This window comes from Agelaius tricolor, unplaced genomic scaffold, assembly GCF_023055355.1.
Source record: "Agelaius tricolor isolate 1412-34295 unplaced genomic scaffold, bAgeTri1.0.p SCAF_2, whole genome shotgun sequence".
NCBI classification, from domain to species: Eukaryota; Metazoa; Chordata; class Aves; order Passeriformes; family Icteridae; genus Agelaius; species Agelaius tricolor.
Window position 1 is genome coordinate 82,935,214 of NW_027269262.1, and position 18,984 is coordinate 82,954,197.

An 18,984-nucleotide genomic window follows, 5' to 3' on the forward strand; every position below is an offset into this window, starting at 1 on the left:
CCTTGTCCCTGTTCACAATTCCACCTTCAAACCTTCTCAGAGAGTGCCTTTGTGGACAACACTGCTGGGTAAGTGTCTAGCCAAGAATGTTTGTGAAGAGAGAAAGGAACAGGGCCAGGAAGAGGACAGTAACTGTGTTATGCTCCTTGGCTTATATACTACATCAATATGTGAAGTTGATGGAAGCAAGACCAGGATCTAAGAATAAGATCAAACTATAAATACTATAACATCAGCTGAATAAATAAAAAAACATATTTCTGGCTCTTCTTCTGAGCTATTCAAGTTTTCATGTACTAGTTTACAGATGAATACACATATATAAATTCCTACTTGCTCAATACTGAAAAATTCACTTATATCCCAAATGATGTTTTTAAAGCAACCCCCGAATGACTAATAGAGTGCTTAATAAGAAGATAAAAGACTTTACAAGATTTTTAGTTATTAGTCTACTTGGTGGTCGTGGGAGGGGGGAAATACTGTTCATATTTTTGCCATTTAAAAGGACCAAGGTAAAAAGCTGCTTTGACCATTCTTCTGCTGTTGCCTTTGAAATATGGTTAAATTCAATTTAGTTATCCAGAGCTCAAATTACAATGCTCTGCTAATCCAGTTTCTGCTCTTCCCTGAAGCTGGACAGCTACTGACATTGGCAAATATGTACAGTTTATGCTGGTTTTCTTAGTTCAGTTGCAGTTGAAATGGATTCGTGCTTCATTTATGGAGCATGGGCAATCATATCATTATTTGGCCAGCAGTGCCTCAGATCCCATGTGCACCCTTGACATCCTTCCCCCATTGCCTTGTGTTTGCCTCCCAGGGACTCAGAAGTGATTGCCACCTCCTGTATCACATCTCACCTGGCTACAGCACATGCAGAGCTCTCTGGCTCATACAGAGGAGCCTGTGGGACATTCTAGATGCCACCTCCTTCTGCACCATCATGGTATCTCATTTTGCCTTTCATTCCTGGGTGAGTGTTTTTATAAACTGATGAAATTCCTACTGGTTCCAATCATTACATTTTGGCAGAGTGTGTGGTAATTGGCAAGGCATTACTTTGATTCAAAGGAGAGAGCTCCTAAGAACCATGTTAGACATCAGGTTAGTGGGAGTTCATACATTTAAACATATTAAATGTCTTCAACTAATTTTGAGCTCACCTTGAGCTCACCTCAAAATTAGAGCAAGAATGTGCTTCAATTCCTGAGAAACTTTCTGATATACACATTTCACTGCATCCTTTGCCTTTCCCACAGTGACGAGGATTCAAAATCAGACTCTTCTCTACCTGCACACTAAGAACAGAATAAAAGTAGATCAGAAATAAGATTTTTACTCATCAGAACATAGAAATCCAGTTAGGTCTGCAAGTTAAATGAGCAGACACTTCTCAGACACCTGTTTTAGGGTCATAAAAATCCTTTCACAAATGACACTTGTTTCCAGATAGAACTAAAAATATCCAAGCAGGACTTCAGATTCCCAATCAAATGCTTTCACTCTCCACTCTATGAAGCAAGTGCTATATACTGTAACCCTCTCTATATCTCATAATTTCATATATAAGGCACTGAGGAAAATAAAGCAAGACAATAAAATAATTTCCTTGATAACCCTAAGAGATGCAGCACTCAGAAATAATTAACTGCTGAATACCACCACTACTTACTTCCTCACTTATTCTGACTTAATATAAAAAATGTGTCTCAGATCCACCATGTCTGTATCCTCCAGCTTAAATAATGCTTGGCTGATACCACTCAGCCAAGATAAAAGTGAGCACTTGTCCCCAAGCTGAAAAGCTTTCAAAATGAGGTAAAAGCCATTGTGTGTGTCTGTCTCTGACCAATCTGTTTCCTCTGAGTATTCAGGTTTCAGCAATATCATATCAAAACCTAAACCAATTAAGGTTGAAGATTACACCAGGACTCATCTACCAGAAATAGCTGCACACCATCATCTTTTTCAGGACCTCACTACAGCTGCATCCCAAGCTCTATTGCAAATCTGTACAGAATTTACATTATATAAAAAAGCCATATGTTGCAGTAGGATACCATTATTGAGCTTAGATGGCTGGATTTTAGGAATCATAACAAGGCCACTCCTAATCTTTTACACTGGACCATGCAGTAATCTTCTCAGAGATTATCAAAATAATGTCAAGTTATCCTGCTATGTACAACCATTTTATGAATTAGAAAAAATTGGACCTATAAAGTAATACAGATTTTGTTCTGTTACAGCTCAGGCACAGCTGAAGTCTAAAACACAGAATATTTCTGTGCCACTTAGACCACACATCTACAAACTAAGAGACTTTGGTGGGAGTGCCTGTTACAATAAGTAATTGTAATAATTTCTAGATAGATTTTTTAAATGGGTTTACACTATTTCAAAAGCAAATTAAATCTGCACTTTAACACAAATTTCACATATCTACCAAACTGTTTGGATGCAGAACTGAGTCGTGAGTTTTGGCAGAGCTCTGGGACCCCTGGGGAGAGAAGCTTAAATCCAGGCAGCTGCTGGCCCACAGATCCTTCCCTGCACCTCCATCTCCAGTGTGGGCAGAGGCACAGATGTGCCTGCTTGCCATGCCTCTGCCTCTCTACAGCTCATCATTTCACACAGTAACCTCAGATGCCTGAAGTCATACAAGTCAGCCCAAGTCCTTTCTACATATATAGGCTGCTTCACAAACATCCCAGAGTGCACAGTGCTTTAGGTTGCCTTCTGGCTTGCATTTCACTGAGCAGTACTGACAGAGATCTAACCAGTACAAAAAGATCACACAACTCTTATCAGAAGTCAGATTAAATAAATGTCTTGCAGTAAGTAGTATTTCCCTTGAACTCTTTCCCAATAGCACTGAACACACTGTTCCAGCAGACATCTTACACTGTGTACACAGGCAAGATCCCTCCCCTATTTCAGCTAAATTTTCCACTTCTTCTGCATTAGTTCTCTTAACCACAGTCTAAGTCTAAGAACCCATATTGAGATATTGACTACTAAGGGCTCAAAGTAATTTTCTCAAATTTGCTTTCCAAAACAGTTTCCCCTCCTGTTGGCAGAGCTTTATTATTTGTCCCAGATGTTTTTTCTTTGAATTTGGCTGTAAGTTTTAAAATGTCACTATTCACTCCAATGAGCCTTTCTCATAAGATATGTTTCCCATGAAGATGTCCTGATACCTGTTACTATAATATTTAATATTTAATAATTTAATATTTTTAACCCATGTTTTGTGTTGTCAGAGTCCCAAATTAATTATTCCTTTGTTTTGCCCAAGACCAATGTGAAGCAATCCTTCCCCTTTTCTGTTTTCTCTGTCTTATAATGATATTCATAGTCTTCTCATTTTTCTCTCATTTTCTAGTATTTCTGAAAGAAGATGAAAGAATTTTTCCAGGTAATTCTCTGCTGACCTCCAATGCAAACTATTGCTATGAAAATGGTTAGCAGCAGCTGGTTTTCTTTTTAGCATTTGTGAAGCATTTGAGTGAGATCTACTGATACTATACAGCCTATCTGAATAGAAAAACAGGATCAACACATTTGATAAGCAAACTTGTCTCAGCTGGCAAAGTACAGATGCTTTCTAAGTCACCAGCAGAAGCATTATCAGCTATGTGCCTGCATTAATGAAATCATATAGTCTTGGGATTACAGGGCCCAGCTCTGCCCTCTGCCTCATTCTTCATTGACCTCAGAGGGTGATGTAATTCAAAACCAAAACATGGCCTATGGCCAGTACAGGTATTGCCTGCACTTTGTCAACCTGAGAAAGCCCAGTGCCAAAAGAAAAAGAAAAACTCAGACCCATGAAATTGAATCTAGAGAGATTTAGGGACCAAAATTCGCCAATTCAAAATAACTTTGCAAGAAAGCCATCTAACCCTAATGAACATAAGATCACAAAATGTATCTTTGGTTTCCATCCCAAATGTCTACAAGTACTTACAGTACTGCAAAAATTTGAAAGAGTCCTGATCTGAGCAATGAGCCAGCCTGGTTTTGGACCAGCATTCTTTGCATGATAATCCAAGTATGGAAGCATTTATTTCTCCACAAACTCAAATTTTTCAAGTATATGAAACTACCAAGTGGTGACAACATAAAAATAGCAAAGGTGCATGAGGTGACTGTTGAGTAAGAATTCACATCACACAGGAATCCTTGTTCAGCCTTTTAATTATTTTAATTATTACACACACAAAAAAAAAAAAAAAAAAAAAAAAAAAAACCAAAAAACCAAAAAAGTTCCTCTCCTTTTGCCACCTGGGATGACTGCTGTCTCTGACTTCCTACAAGTCCTGCTTGCTTCCATTCTGAGGGACTGGTCAAAAGAAAAGTAAGGAGTTGAAGCCTTCTTGCTGAAGCTGAGCTACAACACAGAAAAGGAAAATTCATGGAAACAGAAAGAAACATTAAAGGTACACCACAGAGAAGGCTGCAGTTGAGACTTGGTCTCTGCCAGCAGCATGAATAAGCCACTTGTGTGGAATGGTGCAGAGGTACTCTTGTACATACTGCTGAGCTCTAGGCAATTCTCTCCTGAGTATCTTATGGTTCTGCCTATTCTTCTGAAGTGCCCAATTCTGAACTGGGGTATTTGGGCACTTAATTAAGATATTAAGACTTTTACTGTATTGCTTTCCTGCTGTTGTTCTGGCAGCTCATGAGCAAAACTACTACACTGCAAGAAAGCAAACTGAAAAACGGCATTTCTGTGGATGTCGCAAAACAATATGCCATCAGATGGAGCAAATAAACTTAGAAAAACAAATTTCACAGAAAGCTTTGCATCAGGTGAAGCTTTTTTCTCAGCAGTTCAGAAGTGGAAGTGTCAATGCTATGAGTTCCTTGTGACTGTGCTGATGGACACAGCTAACTGCTGGCCAGCAAATCTCTGTTGAATCCCATTCCCCCTCCCCTGAAAATTCAGGGGCAGCAGCAAAACGTACTCTGTGATCCTCTGTATTTCACCACATCTTCTCTCCCCCACAACTTACCTCTGGAAGAGCACTCTACCAGAATGAAGAACTTGGTAGAAAAGCCTGGAATAAAAACTGCTTCATGTACCTTGTTCCCCACTCAGGAATGCATAAGGTCTAACCCCAGGGCCTGGCGCAGTGCCCAGCTTCCCCTGGCAGCTCCTGGAGTCCAGGAGCTTCTGCTGAATCCGAGCCCTCTGCAGCTTCCTGGAGAGCTGTTATTTTTCAGGAGGGAGTAAAGCAAGGAAAAGCTAAGAAGAGACTGTGTTCTGTAGGTTTTCTGAGGCCCTTGTGAATGCATAACATTTTTTCTTTCCAGTAAACACAGATTTCTTCAGTTACACACTGGTTATGAAATTAGTTTTATAGGTCATGCAGAGATCTTGGCAGTTTGTAAAAGACATGAGAGGAGTAAGAGTGATATCACATGTTCATATCAAATATGTGTTTCTCCCAATACTGATGATTAACTAGTGCAAGGTAAAAATATTTTAATAAGTGACTTAAAAGTTAATTAATTCATTAATTACTGAAAAGTGACTTAATTCCTCAATATTTATAAGATATACATGACTGTAAGGGGAAAAAATGTTTGCTTGAAGGTTAATGATTGTTTTATGATTTATGATAAGGCTATAAATCTCTATGCCAAGAGGAGAGAAGATCAAAAGGAATCACATCCCATTATGAATCCTAAGGCAGCCTGAAGACTTCACTTCTTATATCTTGTTTTTTAGCAAGGCAAAAATTTGAGCTTGAAATGAAAAAGATAAAACAGGCTCTGAGAATTGAAGCAGCAGCAGCTCTGGAGCTGAGTTACTATGGCAATGGCAGTGCTGCTGCACAGCTTCTTCTTACTCTTACTACTGGTACAGCAGCTTTGCCAATGTATGTGGGAAATTTCCACCCCACACATGCCACGGGTGCCCATGGTCTCAGGAGAAGCCCATGGTCTCAGGTGCCCTGATCTCTACTGAATGGAAGAGCAAATTTATGTGATTAAAATATGTGATTTGCAATTTTCCATGGAAACAGTCTTGGAGCAGTAGGGAAAGGTCCAGAATTCTTCCTGATCTTTTGTGGCAGGAAGGTAGGTGCCAGTGCTTAGAAGATATCGTATAAGCACGGAATATTTATTATAGGAATTTTAGGCTTTTTTTCAGCTGTAACTACCTCACATCTCTGAATTATAAATGTCTTGTCACTGCCAGGGAAGGATGGTATCATCTTTTTGGCAAAGCATAGCTTGGAGCTCTACATAAGTAATGGATCTAATTCTGATGCCAGGTTAATAAATTAGTAATTATGACTCTTTGGATATATAACAATCAGTGCATCAGTGCTTACCAGTGTCCTCTTTCCTCTTTGAGGTCTAGATGAATGCATTGCCTTTCCTGTTACTGATGCTACGCTCTCTGCACTACACATTAAAGGCACATTTGCTCTTAATTGTTTTTGAGACAGTATTTAATATTTATGGTTTAATAGCAAACAGAAGTTCCAATGAAAAACTGGGGCCCTTCATAGGTGTCATGGGAAAATTAACTAGATCTCAGCTGAAACCAGAACAGCAGGAAGCATAAATGTAAAGGGAATCTTTGCCCAAAAATATCATTGCTGAAAGTACAAATTCTGCAAGCTCATTAGGTCCCATAAGCAGACATACATGTGGAACCTCAAGTGAGTTTCATATTGAGAATTTCATCATCCTTCTTGTGGAAAAGCAGTCCTTTTCACCCACTGTGTGCATATGCTTATAGCCCAGAATGTAGTCCTGCTAATGCTTGTTTTTTAGATAGATCCTCTCTAGAGAGCAGATTAACAAGGTTACCACATGTGCATTAATCAATAGGAGGGTCAACAACAATTACCACAATGAATGGTAAGAGAGAAAATGCTACAATTAAATATATTGCAATTTATCATCTGAGAATCAAGTAAGTTTTTATGTCAGAATCAAGTTTTTATCTCTCTACATGTTCCATAAACAGGTTACTGAAAAATAATAGGAAGAAATTCTTTACTTTAGGAAGAAATTCTTTGCTGTGAGGGTGGTGAGACACTGGGACAGGTTGCTCAGGGAAATTGTGGATGCCCCGGCAGTGGCAGTCTTCAAAAACAGCTTGGATAAGGGCTTAAGCAACCTGGTCTAGTGGGAAGTGTCCCTGCCCATGGCCGCGGAGGACAGGACTAGATAATTTTTAGGGTCCCTCCCAAACGCTTAACTGTCTATGATCCTATGACTAAGAAGCAGAGAAGTCTGACGGTGCATTTTGGTAAGTGTGCGGCCATACATCCACCGTATCTGTGCCGGCATCATCGCCCCGCTGCCCGTGTCTCCTGTGCCCGCGTTCCTCTCGCCTTTCGCGGCCAGGGCCCGGCGGGCCCGGCGGGCAGCGGTTCCAGGGGCTGCCCCCCCAGCCCCGCACCTGGCGGCTGCCGGGGGCGGGCGCGGCGCGGGCGCTGCGGCGGCACCACGTGCCGGGGCGGGGAGCGGCGGCGGGGCCGGGCCGGGCAACGCCACCCCCAGCGCCGCAGCGGCAGCGGCAGCGCAGCCCCGCTCAGCGCATCCCTCTCGCCCATGCCAGGTGCCTGTTCCGGGCTGCGCCGTGACTGAGGAGCGATGGGGCCTCTGCGGGAGAGCAGCAAGGTGAGGAGCCGGGCACGGACGGCGCGGCGGGGAGCGAGCAGAAGCAGGGGCAGGCAAATCGCGTCCTGCCCCCGCCCTGGGGGGGCGGAGGGGCCGGGATTTGCCTGCCCCTGCCTCGATGATGGAAGGAGGAGGGCGCATCCGAGAGGTTCCTGACGGGGTGTCCCTTGCCGAGCAGGAGCAGAGGACGCAGCTGGAAAAGGAGGTGTCCCGCAGCCGCATCCCCCGCCTGGTCCTGCGGCCGCAGCAGAAGGTATCTCCCGCTTCCGAATCGCCCTTTTCGGAAGAGGAAAGCCGGGAGTTCAACCCGCCCAGTTCCTCCGCGGGCTCCGGCAGGACTATCAGCAGCAACAGCTTCTGCTCAGGTACCGCAGAGAGATCCCCCAGCCTCGGGGTCTCTGGGGAACACGGTGTGCCCCATCCCATCCGGCCACCCCCGAGGCTTCGCTGTCATCCCCGCCGCAGCATCTGTGGGTCGGGCTCCCATCGAGCCCGCATGAGCAACCCGTTTTACCGATGAAAAAGGGCAACCATTGATTTTTCCAGGGAAATCTAGTATCTGTTCTTTTAATATGTGTCTGTAAGCGACACCAGATGTTTCCATTCCGAGTTCTGCTATCCACTGCTAAAAAAGTTGGCGGTTTTATTGCGGCAGAAGCGTTGCTTTAAAGAGAAATATTTGCCTTAACGACTGCAGTGTGGTATTAAGGCATTTTGAAAAGCCCTAAAATCAAAAGTCGGTAAAACAGGGGAGTTGCTATCAGACTGCAATTCCTTTTGGTTTTTTGACAGTGATCTTCATGAATTGGAACAGAATATGTAGGTGAAGTCTTCCCTGTCATATTGAAATAAGTTTTATTTATTTCAGAATTCAGGCTTCTACTGATGAGTGTGTCGCCAGATATGAGCTGGGCATGATGGCTTCCCTACAGAGAGGGCAATGGATGCATGCTTGATCAGAAATTATTAGTCTCCAACTGTAGACCAAAAAAATGTCATTTGCTCTTCAAAATATCACATAAGGGGTAACTCAAAACCAGATTTTTTAATGTTGAATATTTGCCCTGTGTAGAGTTTAGCACAATTTAAATGCCTCAACTGGCAGTGAAAGACTCAGATGCCTACTAGTGGTGAGTAATTTTTTAATTAATTAATACAGTGAAACTCTTCACTGTAAATGACATTAATCTACATGAATAAAAAAATTGAGGGTCACATCATGAACACCTTGGACTCTGTATGCCTGTGGCAATTCAAAAGGTATTTTTGGTGTGGAGAAATTTGTTTTCAATAGTCAGTTTTTGGGAAAGCCTAACAATTTCAGTGGTGGAATTGGAAGTGCTAGGTTAGTGGCTGGACGCAATGACTAGAGATCTTTACAACCTAAATGTTTCTATGATTCTGTGATTCTCTATTTAAAAATCTGAATTATAAGAAGTCTTTTTGCAATAGTTAGTATCAGAGCAACTTCTCAAGCTTTCTTTTTTTTAGTTTATAAAGTATTTTCAATTACCAGAGGTGTTCCTGGGAATAGACAGGAACGTTCTTATTTATCTTGGTCTTCACTACAGTGGATTAGATTACTGTTATTACTTTTTTAACTCCTTTCATGAAAAGCAGTGTATTGAACACAGTGTACAAGTTTTCTTAGATGAGAAACACAATATCCATGTTTGAGTCTAGCTCTGCCAGATTTTGCAATTCAGGCTCAGTGGAATGATCTATTTGGTTATTGTTTAATGAACAATGCAGAGCGTTAAACAAACATCATAGGATTGGAAGAATGCTGGAGTCTTTTTCCCATGCCTTTTTAATCCCTCCACTTTACCTGCTTGAGTTTGTGTGTTCCAAAGAAATAAAATCTTTCAAAGCTTTCTAGAAAAATGTTATTTTTATGATCTCTCCCAAATGGCTGCTTTTCATCCTAAATTTTTTTGTTCTGAGTTGACAAGCCTTTCATCTTGATCACTGACATTTTTTTCATCTTTTGCATTTGTACCCTGCTCTTCAGATCTACTCAACAAGTAGCTGTCACTGTCATATACCCTTGCTGTCCCACTGCACTGTATAGGCTGTCTTGAGTCCCAGCAGCACATTTTTTTTTATTCTGGGTGTGTCTGATCTCATGGCTTGACAGTTTTAAGGCACCTTTCACAGAGGTATTGCAGCATGCAATGCTGGTCTCTTTACTGGCATCTTAAGCACAACCACTCATCTCATTTATTTATTTTATTAATATTTTATTGTTTTGTACATGCTGCAATGATTTAGTCTGATTTGGAGTGAAATCCCCCAGGGGCAGCAGGAGGCTGCTAATTCCTGTTTCTGGGGAGGGGATGGTGAACAGATGAGTGGAGGGGCCACAGCCCTAACCTGCCTCTCCTGGCGCTTCTTAACTTAAAAGTAGCATGTGCAAAAATGGTTATTTAAAATTAGCAGGTGGTACATTTGGAAGATGAGAGCATATGGGAACACTAATGTAGCAGTATGAGAAAGCTTGTGAGCATTTGGATACATGTCTCTTTTGTAATTTCTTTTGAGCATTAAGCCCCGAAACGTTTTTGATAATCAGAAGATAGTATGAATTGATCCTTGGAATGATTCATTTCCTCTTTACCCTTCTCTTGTCAGATTGTTCTCTACCTTTCTTCCATTATTATTGACACCAAGTAATGATGCACAGATTTCTTTTTAGCCCAATAGAAATTACTCTTTTCCCCTCATCCATTAAATGTGTATTTTTTGCTTCATTCCCTAGAGCTTCTGATCTTATCCATTTTCCTTGTGTGCTTACACTGGTGTCAGTGCCTAAGTGAAGGCTTGGAGTTCCTTCATTTTAAATGAGGGTAAATCTTGTAGGTATTAATAATGTTGGTTTTGGGAACCATGGCAGTGCTGCAGGCATGGTGGTAACAGCAAAAAATATCTCTTGGCAACAGAAAAGAGACAGCTTTTGTAATGCTTGGTTTCTTTTGAAGAAGTTGTTAGTTCTGGCTGTGATTGGCTTAAATTTGCATGATCAGCTCCCTCTTTGTCTTGTTTGAGTGAATCAGAGCTTCACTTGATCATGTTGGTCAATTATTTGCAGTTGACTTTATGTCAGTTTTGCTTTCTAAGTCCGTATGAACACAGTGAGAGTGTTCATCATATCTGGAATATTCCTGACAAAATTTTAATATGCTTTTATATGTGTTTTTAGTATTCTTTGTTTCTGCCAAGTGAATGTGGATGCTTTCTGGATGTTGTGTAGGCAAGCCGAGCTTTTGTGTCCGAGTTCACCATGCACAACCCTTTCTTAAAACCTTAGAGCATCTGGGGTGCTGGCTGTCATTTGATATGGGAGCACTTCTCTTCTTTGGCTTGGATGTTAGCCACAGAACTCAAACAGTGTCAAAGGATGGAAGAACACTTTCCCAGCAGCTTTGTGTGGCTCACCTGCTACTGAGCATTTGCCTGTGTCAAGCATGTTTCTCTCCTGAGTTGCACTTGGCTTTCAAGTGGCTTTGTGTACTTACCTTGTCAGTTGTGCAGAGAATGTGATCCAGAGCATCTCAAACAAGCCTCCTGTTGAGGGATCCATGGAGGAGCAGCTGCTGGGCCTTTGGTCATTCCAGTTAGTGGTTGCTTTGTAAGAAATGTGATACTTGGGCGGAGCACTGTCCTTGGTTTTGGAGTCCTTGGTTTGAAGTCATCCTGTGCTAAGCTCAGTAAGTGTATTCAGCTTTTCTTTTAAAAAGGAATTTAGTCTGGGATATACTTTCTTTTCGACTTTTGGTTTTTGAATAACTCAGTTTTTAAATTTCTCTGTAGAAAGATGACTTGTTACATGGTACCTTTACAACACTGCCCAAATCCTTTTTCTGCCTTTCCTAGGATGCCAGAATTTCATCAGGAAATGCAGTGAAGCTTTGGTAACCAAGATGTAGCTTTGCAGGGAGCTCATGTATATTTAATAATTAGTTCAGCAAAAGAATTTTTGAGCCAGAGGACTTGATTTATAGCTGTAGCAAACAGTTCCTCTTTTCTTGGGCTTACCTGTAAATCACCTTTGTAATTAGACTGAATAGTGCTACAAGCTATTGAAAACCAGCATCTCTGTACATCAGTGACTGTGACTCACTCCGACGCAGTCTTCAAAAATAGGAGTTGAAGCTTTGTTCTTGCTTTTTCTTTAAAATTTCAAGATCTGGTTCAACACTTATTCAAATTCAATCCCTGTTTCATAACTTGCTCTTTTCTGGGGTTGAGATTTTATTTAAATCTTGTCCTTTGCATGTGTGGCACAGTAAATGTACACATGTACAGCGGCTGCACTGTAAGCCTGGGGTGTGGGTGCTGCAGTAGGAATCTCAGTGTTGCCATTCCTTGCTCCCTTGCTCCTGTGCCCTTGATCTCAGAGATTATTTGCCAGTTGGCCCAGCTATTGGTGGATGCTGGGGCTGAGTTCACAGTGTGTGTCCAGAAAAGCATTAGGCTTTAGGCAGGCTGATTAAGTCCATGTGAATGCACAACCCATTTTGCTTGCCACATTCAAGAAGAAGAGGTTGTACAACCCTTACTGAAGAAAAAAGCTGTACCTTCTTGCACTCCAGTAAATAATTTCTCTGTTAAGAGCATTGAAGCACATTGCATTATAAAGCAGCTAGCCTTGGAGACTACACAAAATAAGTATGTGTACTGAAATATATATATTCCTGAAAAAAAATAGATACAGAAAATAAATTTTTTAGTATTTTAACAAGTCAAAAGATTGAGGCCAGACAGTTAGTTCAAATTACTGAAAGTAATTGCTCCTATTATTTGTTTCTATAGATGTATACAAACAAATATGTATATGTATATATGTATTTGTTTGTATATATGTTGTATATATATGTATTACTATGGAAACAGTGAGCTCTCTCATTCTTCTTGTTTCTTTTTATAAGAAAAAAAAAAATTAAATAGTTCCTTACTGGTTTATGTGTTTGATTTTTTTCTCTAAGTTACTGATTCAAATAAACATGCTTAAAACTTCTCAAGTATGTGATACTGAAAGTTAGATTCTCTTTCTTGCAGTCCTTTATGCTATGCTTTCCCACAGTCATTTTGCCTTTTTTTCAGACTTTCTGGAGGACTTTTCTAGCACTTTCGTTTGCAGCACTTTGTCAGGCAGTTCAGTGATGACTGTGATATTAATTTACAAAAACATTAAAACAAAATCTGTTTTCAGAAACACACATATGGCCTTTTTTCATGAGAGTGGCACTGGTGACATGCTTCCTTTTCTCACTTCTACTTCCCTAGAGAATTTCCTGCTGGACCAGCTTACATGCAATAATTTATTATTGGTTCATATTATGAGCCACCAGTTCTGTCTCTGTGGCACAGATCTGTTCCAAACCTGGAAATAAGAACAGTGCCTAGGTACTAAAGAGCAAGTCTGCTTGTTCCCCAGTTTTTGGCCTTTCCCTGCTTCCCTTTCAACTTCAGTATTTATTACCCCGACTAAGTAACAATCCTTTTGTTCTTTTTGCCACACAACAACATCTGGAAGCCAAAATATTTGACCTTTTGGATGTTTTTTGTCACCTTTCTCTGTGTCTGTCATGTGAACTTCTAAAACCCAACCCAGAGCCTCCTGGGGTCAGTGGGACAGTTCCCGTTCTCCCTGGAACGTTGTGCATGGTGTCCTGAGAACAGTCATCCTTTCTACTACACCTAAGCCTTTCTAGTGCCCTTTTAGTGGTAGCTTGTTGTGTACTATGGGCTGAATTCTAAACACTATCTGGTATTTTCTTCACCACAAATGCATAATCCAATACTTTTTTTTTTCCAGTGCTTTTCATGCAACTTTCTGTTAAGTTGAATATTGTCATGCACTCTGAAGAAAATCACAACTTGTAGCAGGAATGAAACTTGAATCAGAAGTCTTCAATTTACTTTTTGTTAAAGGGAATCTTGATGTTTTAAAAGAAATTCAACATTACATATTTTAGCCCTACGTTTATAGGATTAGCATATATCCATGAAATTTTCAAACAGTGTTTTGAAGTGTATGTGATTAGATTCTATGGTGCTGCTCAGTGCTACTCCGGGCTTGAGGATAGTTAAAAGAGAAAAGAAAAATATGCATAAAACAACAATGGATAGAATATATGTTATTTCCTTCCATGAGAAGGTAAGCAAAGCAACCTTATGAGGTGATGCTGAAGCTGTGAGGGTCACAGTTATACACTGTTAGCCATGGAGGCAGAGCTATATGAGACCAAATGAGTACAACATGTTGCACCATTTGAGGAATAGGTACAAAATTCTTTGTGGTCTATTGAAAATTTTTATTTCCCAAAATGGTGCGTTCAAAACTGGAAAGAATATTTCTAGTTTCTTTCTTTGCTGCATAATGGAATAAACCACACAAAACCCCACAGAAACCCATGTATATATACATATATATTTCACTTAATATTGAATGCATAGTATTTCTTACACTGAATTTAGTCAATGCTTTCCCACCGGAGGTAGCAGCAATGGTTCCACTTCCAGTTGTTGTCCTCAGAAAGATTAATGAGGTCTACTAAATTGCTTAAACCCATACCAAATAGGAAAGACTCTTCTTTGTCTTTTTTTTTAGATTCTTTCCTGTCCTTACATTTAGTTTAAAAATTTCTATAAAATTTTCAAGTAGATTTTTCAGTCCTTTATCACCTTAAACCCCTTATCCAGATGTTTTCTGTGATGTGATAATGAAACTCAGGGAGCTGTGCTATTCCTGACCACAGCTCTCCTAGTAACAGTACTATTTTTATTGATATTTTTACTAGTAAGCCCTTATGCTTCTCTTCTGTAATACACCATTAGTAGGGCTATAAATGTAATGACAAAGCCAGTAAACCACAATTATATAGTCCTCTTTCTTTTCATATGTTTTGACAGAGCTCATGTTAGTCCTGTTCGTTAGTGAAATGTTCAAGTAGAAGGAACATTAGTAGATTTGCTGCCAAAATAGATTAAAATTAGCTACTTCAGTATGACTTAGCAATTGCAGTCAGACATCAAGAGCAGATTGCTTTAAAGACATGTTTATGTGAAATCCTGCATTGCAAAAGATGCCCAAGCTTAGGAGCAGGTCAGTCCATCTTTTTTCACCTTCCTCTCTCCTCTTTTATACTTCCAATCTCAGCCTGTCAGCATTCCTGCCATGCTGTGACTGAGCAGAGAAGGCATCTTTCCAAATTCAGTGAGCAACTCTCATACTAAATTTTCAGTAGTTAGTGGGCAGCCTGTGGGTGTGACAGAAGCCAGTTCAAAAGGGCTGGTGAGCAACAGGTGTAAAAGTTGCTTGTACATGGTTGATCCTCAGCAACCAGTTGAAGATGTTTAGTCGTGATTTTACTGGGTTAGATTTTATGACTAGAACTTCACAGTCAAAAGTTCTCGCTTGAAAGATGGACTGTGAATAGCAGGGTGTTTTCCAGATGCAGAATATCTGACAAATAGAAAAGCATATAGGTTGTAGGGACCTGTAGAGATCATTTCATCCAGCCTCTTTTTTGAAGCCAGACTGTTCCCAACACATCCCAGCAGTCATGTATTTGTCTGTTGGAGTCTAGAAACCCTTCAAGGACAGGAGTTTGCACAGCTTCTGTAGGTGACCTCAGGGAGTGGGGGAGCTGCTAGCCAGCCTTTGTTCATAAGCAAAATGGAGCATAGTTAATTCAAGTTTTGCCTGCAGAGACACCAAGATTAAATGTGGAAATTATCTGCATGGCAGGATCTTGCATAAGTAGGCCTCCTGTCTTTTCCTGACACTGCTGTAGTTGTCCTTGTGCTTCAGCTCTGCTTTACTGTGTTTGACTTCTGGTAAGAAACTTGCCTCACAAGTATGTCATATTCTGAGACATCTTCTTAAATACCAAGCCAAATGGATCTTCAGAATAGTTAAGAAATTACTTTTAAATTGATCAGAAGGACCAAAACTAATAGGATTTTTAGGACTCTACCTTTCGTGAGGTTAATAAATATACTTTTCTAAAGTCTGTGTGATTTTGTGAGCAACAAATTGCTACTAGCAAATTATTAAACTTACAGAGTACATACAATCACATACTGGAATGGCCTCAGTAAAAATGAAAGGCTTTAGTACAATCAGGAGCTGAGGAGAATATTCCCACTTCTTACCTTAGGCTGTGCTCCCTCCGTGGTTGCCTCCAGAGGTATGAGGTGGGATTTATGCCTGCTGAGGCCCTGCTGGTGTGAATGTGAATATGCTCCTACCTCTGCCTTTCTATGTGTACTACTCATTTTATACTCTGATGTTTCGTCTGCTGCTTTTACTGTGTTTCCCAGCTGTTCCAGAATGACACTGTGAGTCTCCCATTAGCTGTTTTCTCTGCCTGGCACTGAGCCCTTACACTCCCTGGTTCAGCTGCCCAGGTCAGAGCAGTAACTGTGTTGGTCCTTGGAGAGAGCTGTGACCCTGCAGGCAGTGACTCAGAGTACTGGGATGACTTAGCCTGAATGGGGCTGTCCTTCTTGACTCACCCTCCAGAGGAGCCTCTTTCTCTCTGTTTAATACAGAAAGAGACTTACAGGTGGAAGGCAGGTGCTGTATTCCCTTTGGTGTCTGTCAGCAACTTCCATAATTGCATAAACACCCCTGTGCTACAAGGCTAGCCATGAAGAGAAGACCAAAACAGTTCAAAAAGTGAGGGTTAAAAAAGATGAGGCAGGCAAGCAGACTGGGAGATTACCCTGAAAAATTACCCTTTGTGGTACCCTCACTGCCAATAGCCAGCTTGCAATGCACCTTCCTGGCAGAGCTGTGGCTACCCAGATTAACAGATCCTGGGATGAATGCAAACATAACCATCAGGTAAAAGCCAGGAAATTGCTTTTGTCTTGGTACACTGAATGTTCAAATTTCGTTAGAGCCGCATGTTTAATTCCAGAATCCACATTTCCTACTGGAAATTCAGACTATGTACAGCCTGAGCACTGGTCAGGGTACTCTTAGGAGGAGACAAATGTTGGACAGTGAAATAGGGATCAGGCAGGAACTGGACCATTCAGTGTCACAGGAGTGCCTAACTCGATCTGGCAGCTAGGAGTGAAAGTAAAAAGAAGTCAGTGCTTCCTCAGTGAGGGCATCATTAATTATTTACATGTGTTATATAAGGAGGTTGTATATTCAAAGCTTCCTGAAGCCTTTTGGGAAAGGCAGTATTTTTTTAAAGAAGGTTCTAAGGCATATTCTAGTGAACCTTCTAAGATATCTGTGCTGAGAAAATCATCATATCTTAACATATAGCCTAAAAGTCTACAATGAACAGTATTTTTGTCAATTGTTCAGCATATTATTATCTTTAATACTGTTGTTTATATTTTGATTTTACTGTTTAAAGGTTAGTCAGGGCATGCAAATGTCAGAGTCCTCTGAGCAACTTTCCTAATGGTTTGTTTGAGGAGACACTATCCTGTGCTTGGCTTTGAAATTTGGCAGGCATGTCTGATCTGGGAGAGGGCTTGGACATAGAATTTCAAGTGATGAAATCCAGCTGATGTTCAAAGGAAAAGTCTACTCCCAGAATGCTCCTAGGAGGCCCCTGTGGGGAAAAAAAGACACTGTGAAAGAAAGCAATGGAAATCGTGTGTTATAAATTCATGTGATTTTACTTCTTGTGCGAGTAAATTCAGGCAAGATCAGAAGTACAGTCTATTTACCAGCTTTCTCTTTTTTTGTCTTCGTGGTGCTGATGTGCCTGAGAAGGTAAATAAGATCTGTCTCTGCTCTTGAGGAGTCTAAGATCTGAAGTCCTTACTGGAGCAAAACTCCTGTGGAGTTACAGGGTTGAATCCTTAACTGACCTTGCTGGAAACTCTATGCACATTATATCAAAAACTGGATCCCATTGTGGGCTCATCTACTCCTTACCAGCTTTTTTGAGAGAGATTCCTTATCTTGGCCCATTTCTGGTTAGGTGGAGGTCTTCACTTCCTTCCATCAGAGTTTCCAGCAGGGTTTCGGAGGAGCCTGTAGGTCTGGGGGAAACACTGAACGCCCCGTGCCACAATCGCGTTCTGCTTGCAGGGCAGGAGCAGAGGGGTCGCTGCAGCAGTGAGAGTGGTCAGGCTGTCTGGGGATGGAGGGGGAATCAGCTCCCCAGGGTCCACAGGGAGCTCTGCTGCTCTCCTGTGGGGAGTTCACCCACAGTATTAAATACAAATCAATAGCCTGTTGAGGTTTCAATAGCAGGAAAGATGAAGGTAGGCAGGCAATTGGCTGGCACTAAGCAGCTGGAGAGCATCTCACTCTTCTCCAGGACTTTTCCTTGTGCCAGGATGGTGAGCTGTGGGTTGGGTGGATCCCCCAGTGTACAGCAGAGCTTTGCTTGCTTTGACAGCGAGCACCAGTGTGTCATAGGCAGCTCTTCCATTCTGTGGTAGCAAATATTTTGATTGTTCGAAAGGCTGACACAGAAAAATCTTTCTCTACAGCTTGCCCTAGTTCTGGAAAATTTATAATTTTGCTCATGTTTCTGGATAATAGTAGTAGAAGGATTAGAAGTTTTTCATTACATAAAAAAATAAACTATCAGAGGAGAGGGAATACAATAAAATAATTCATTTACTGTAGCTGGAGTGGGAGTGCTCACCTCGTTATTATTGTTATTGGTGTATCTAAAGGTTACAAGGGGTATGAGTAGAGAAGAGCTATTGTTCTTTGTGCCAGGCTCATTGGTTCTTTTTAAAAATGCCCTGTTGCCCTGGAAGCTGAAGTTCTTAACAGTAAAAAAAGGATATGTAGATATGGCATAATCTGATGGTACAGTGTCACCAATGTGATATCACAGGCAATGTTGGGGGTGGTAAATAAAACATTTTTGTGCTATTTTAGTATGTATTCTTTAGCTACCTTTTTCCCAATTGTAGTTAGTTTTGGTTACTTTTAGGGTTTTAGTGCCCCAATTTTTAGCGCTGTAGTTTAGTTCTTTCATTGTGTAAAGTTTTATCAACTCCTGTGGTTCTTCCAGGCTGCATCTCTATAGCTTTGGGAGTTATTTCTACATAAATTCTCTCATATTAAACAGATCTGTGAGGTCTGCAGAACCTGTGCAGGTATTGCAGTAACTGTATTGGTGGAGAGATGAGGTAAATAGTTTATTGTGGGTTTGGGTGAAAGGTTTTGGGAGGGGACTTTGCTTGGGTTCTAGTTTTTTGTTTTGAGGAGGTTTTTGTTCTAACAGAAAGTTTGGAAACTAATGCCACATACAGAAACATCTAAGTGGAAAAGTCATAATTAAAAACAAACTGCGCAAGCTGTCACTTATTTCTGAATATACGTGATTA

The 18,984-nt window shown here is 40.9% G+C and overlaps 1 protein-coding gene across 1 annotated transcript in view; it reads left to right on the top strand.

The window, feature by feature from the left end:
• Nucleotides 1-7,484: 7,484 nt before the first annotated feature.
• Nucleotides 7,485-18,984, top strand: part of SYBU (syntabulin) — a 39,968-nt gene continuing 28,468 nt past the window's right edge. Inside the window, exons 1-2 of the mRNA XM_071421711.1 lie at nt 7,485-7,656; nt 7,835-8,021. Of these exons, the coding sequence (XP_071277812.1) occupies nt 7,630-7,656; nt 7,835-8,021 (214 nt within the window). The 5' untranslated portion in view covers nt 7,485-7,629. The remainder of the gene's footprint in view (nt 7,657-7,834; nt 8,022-18,984) is intronic.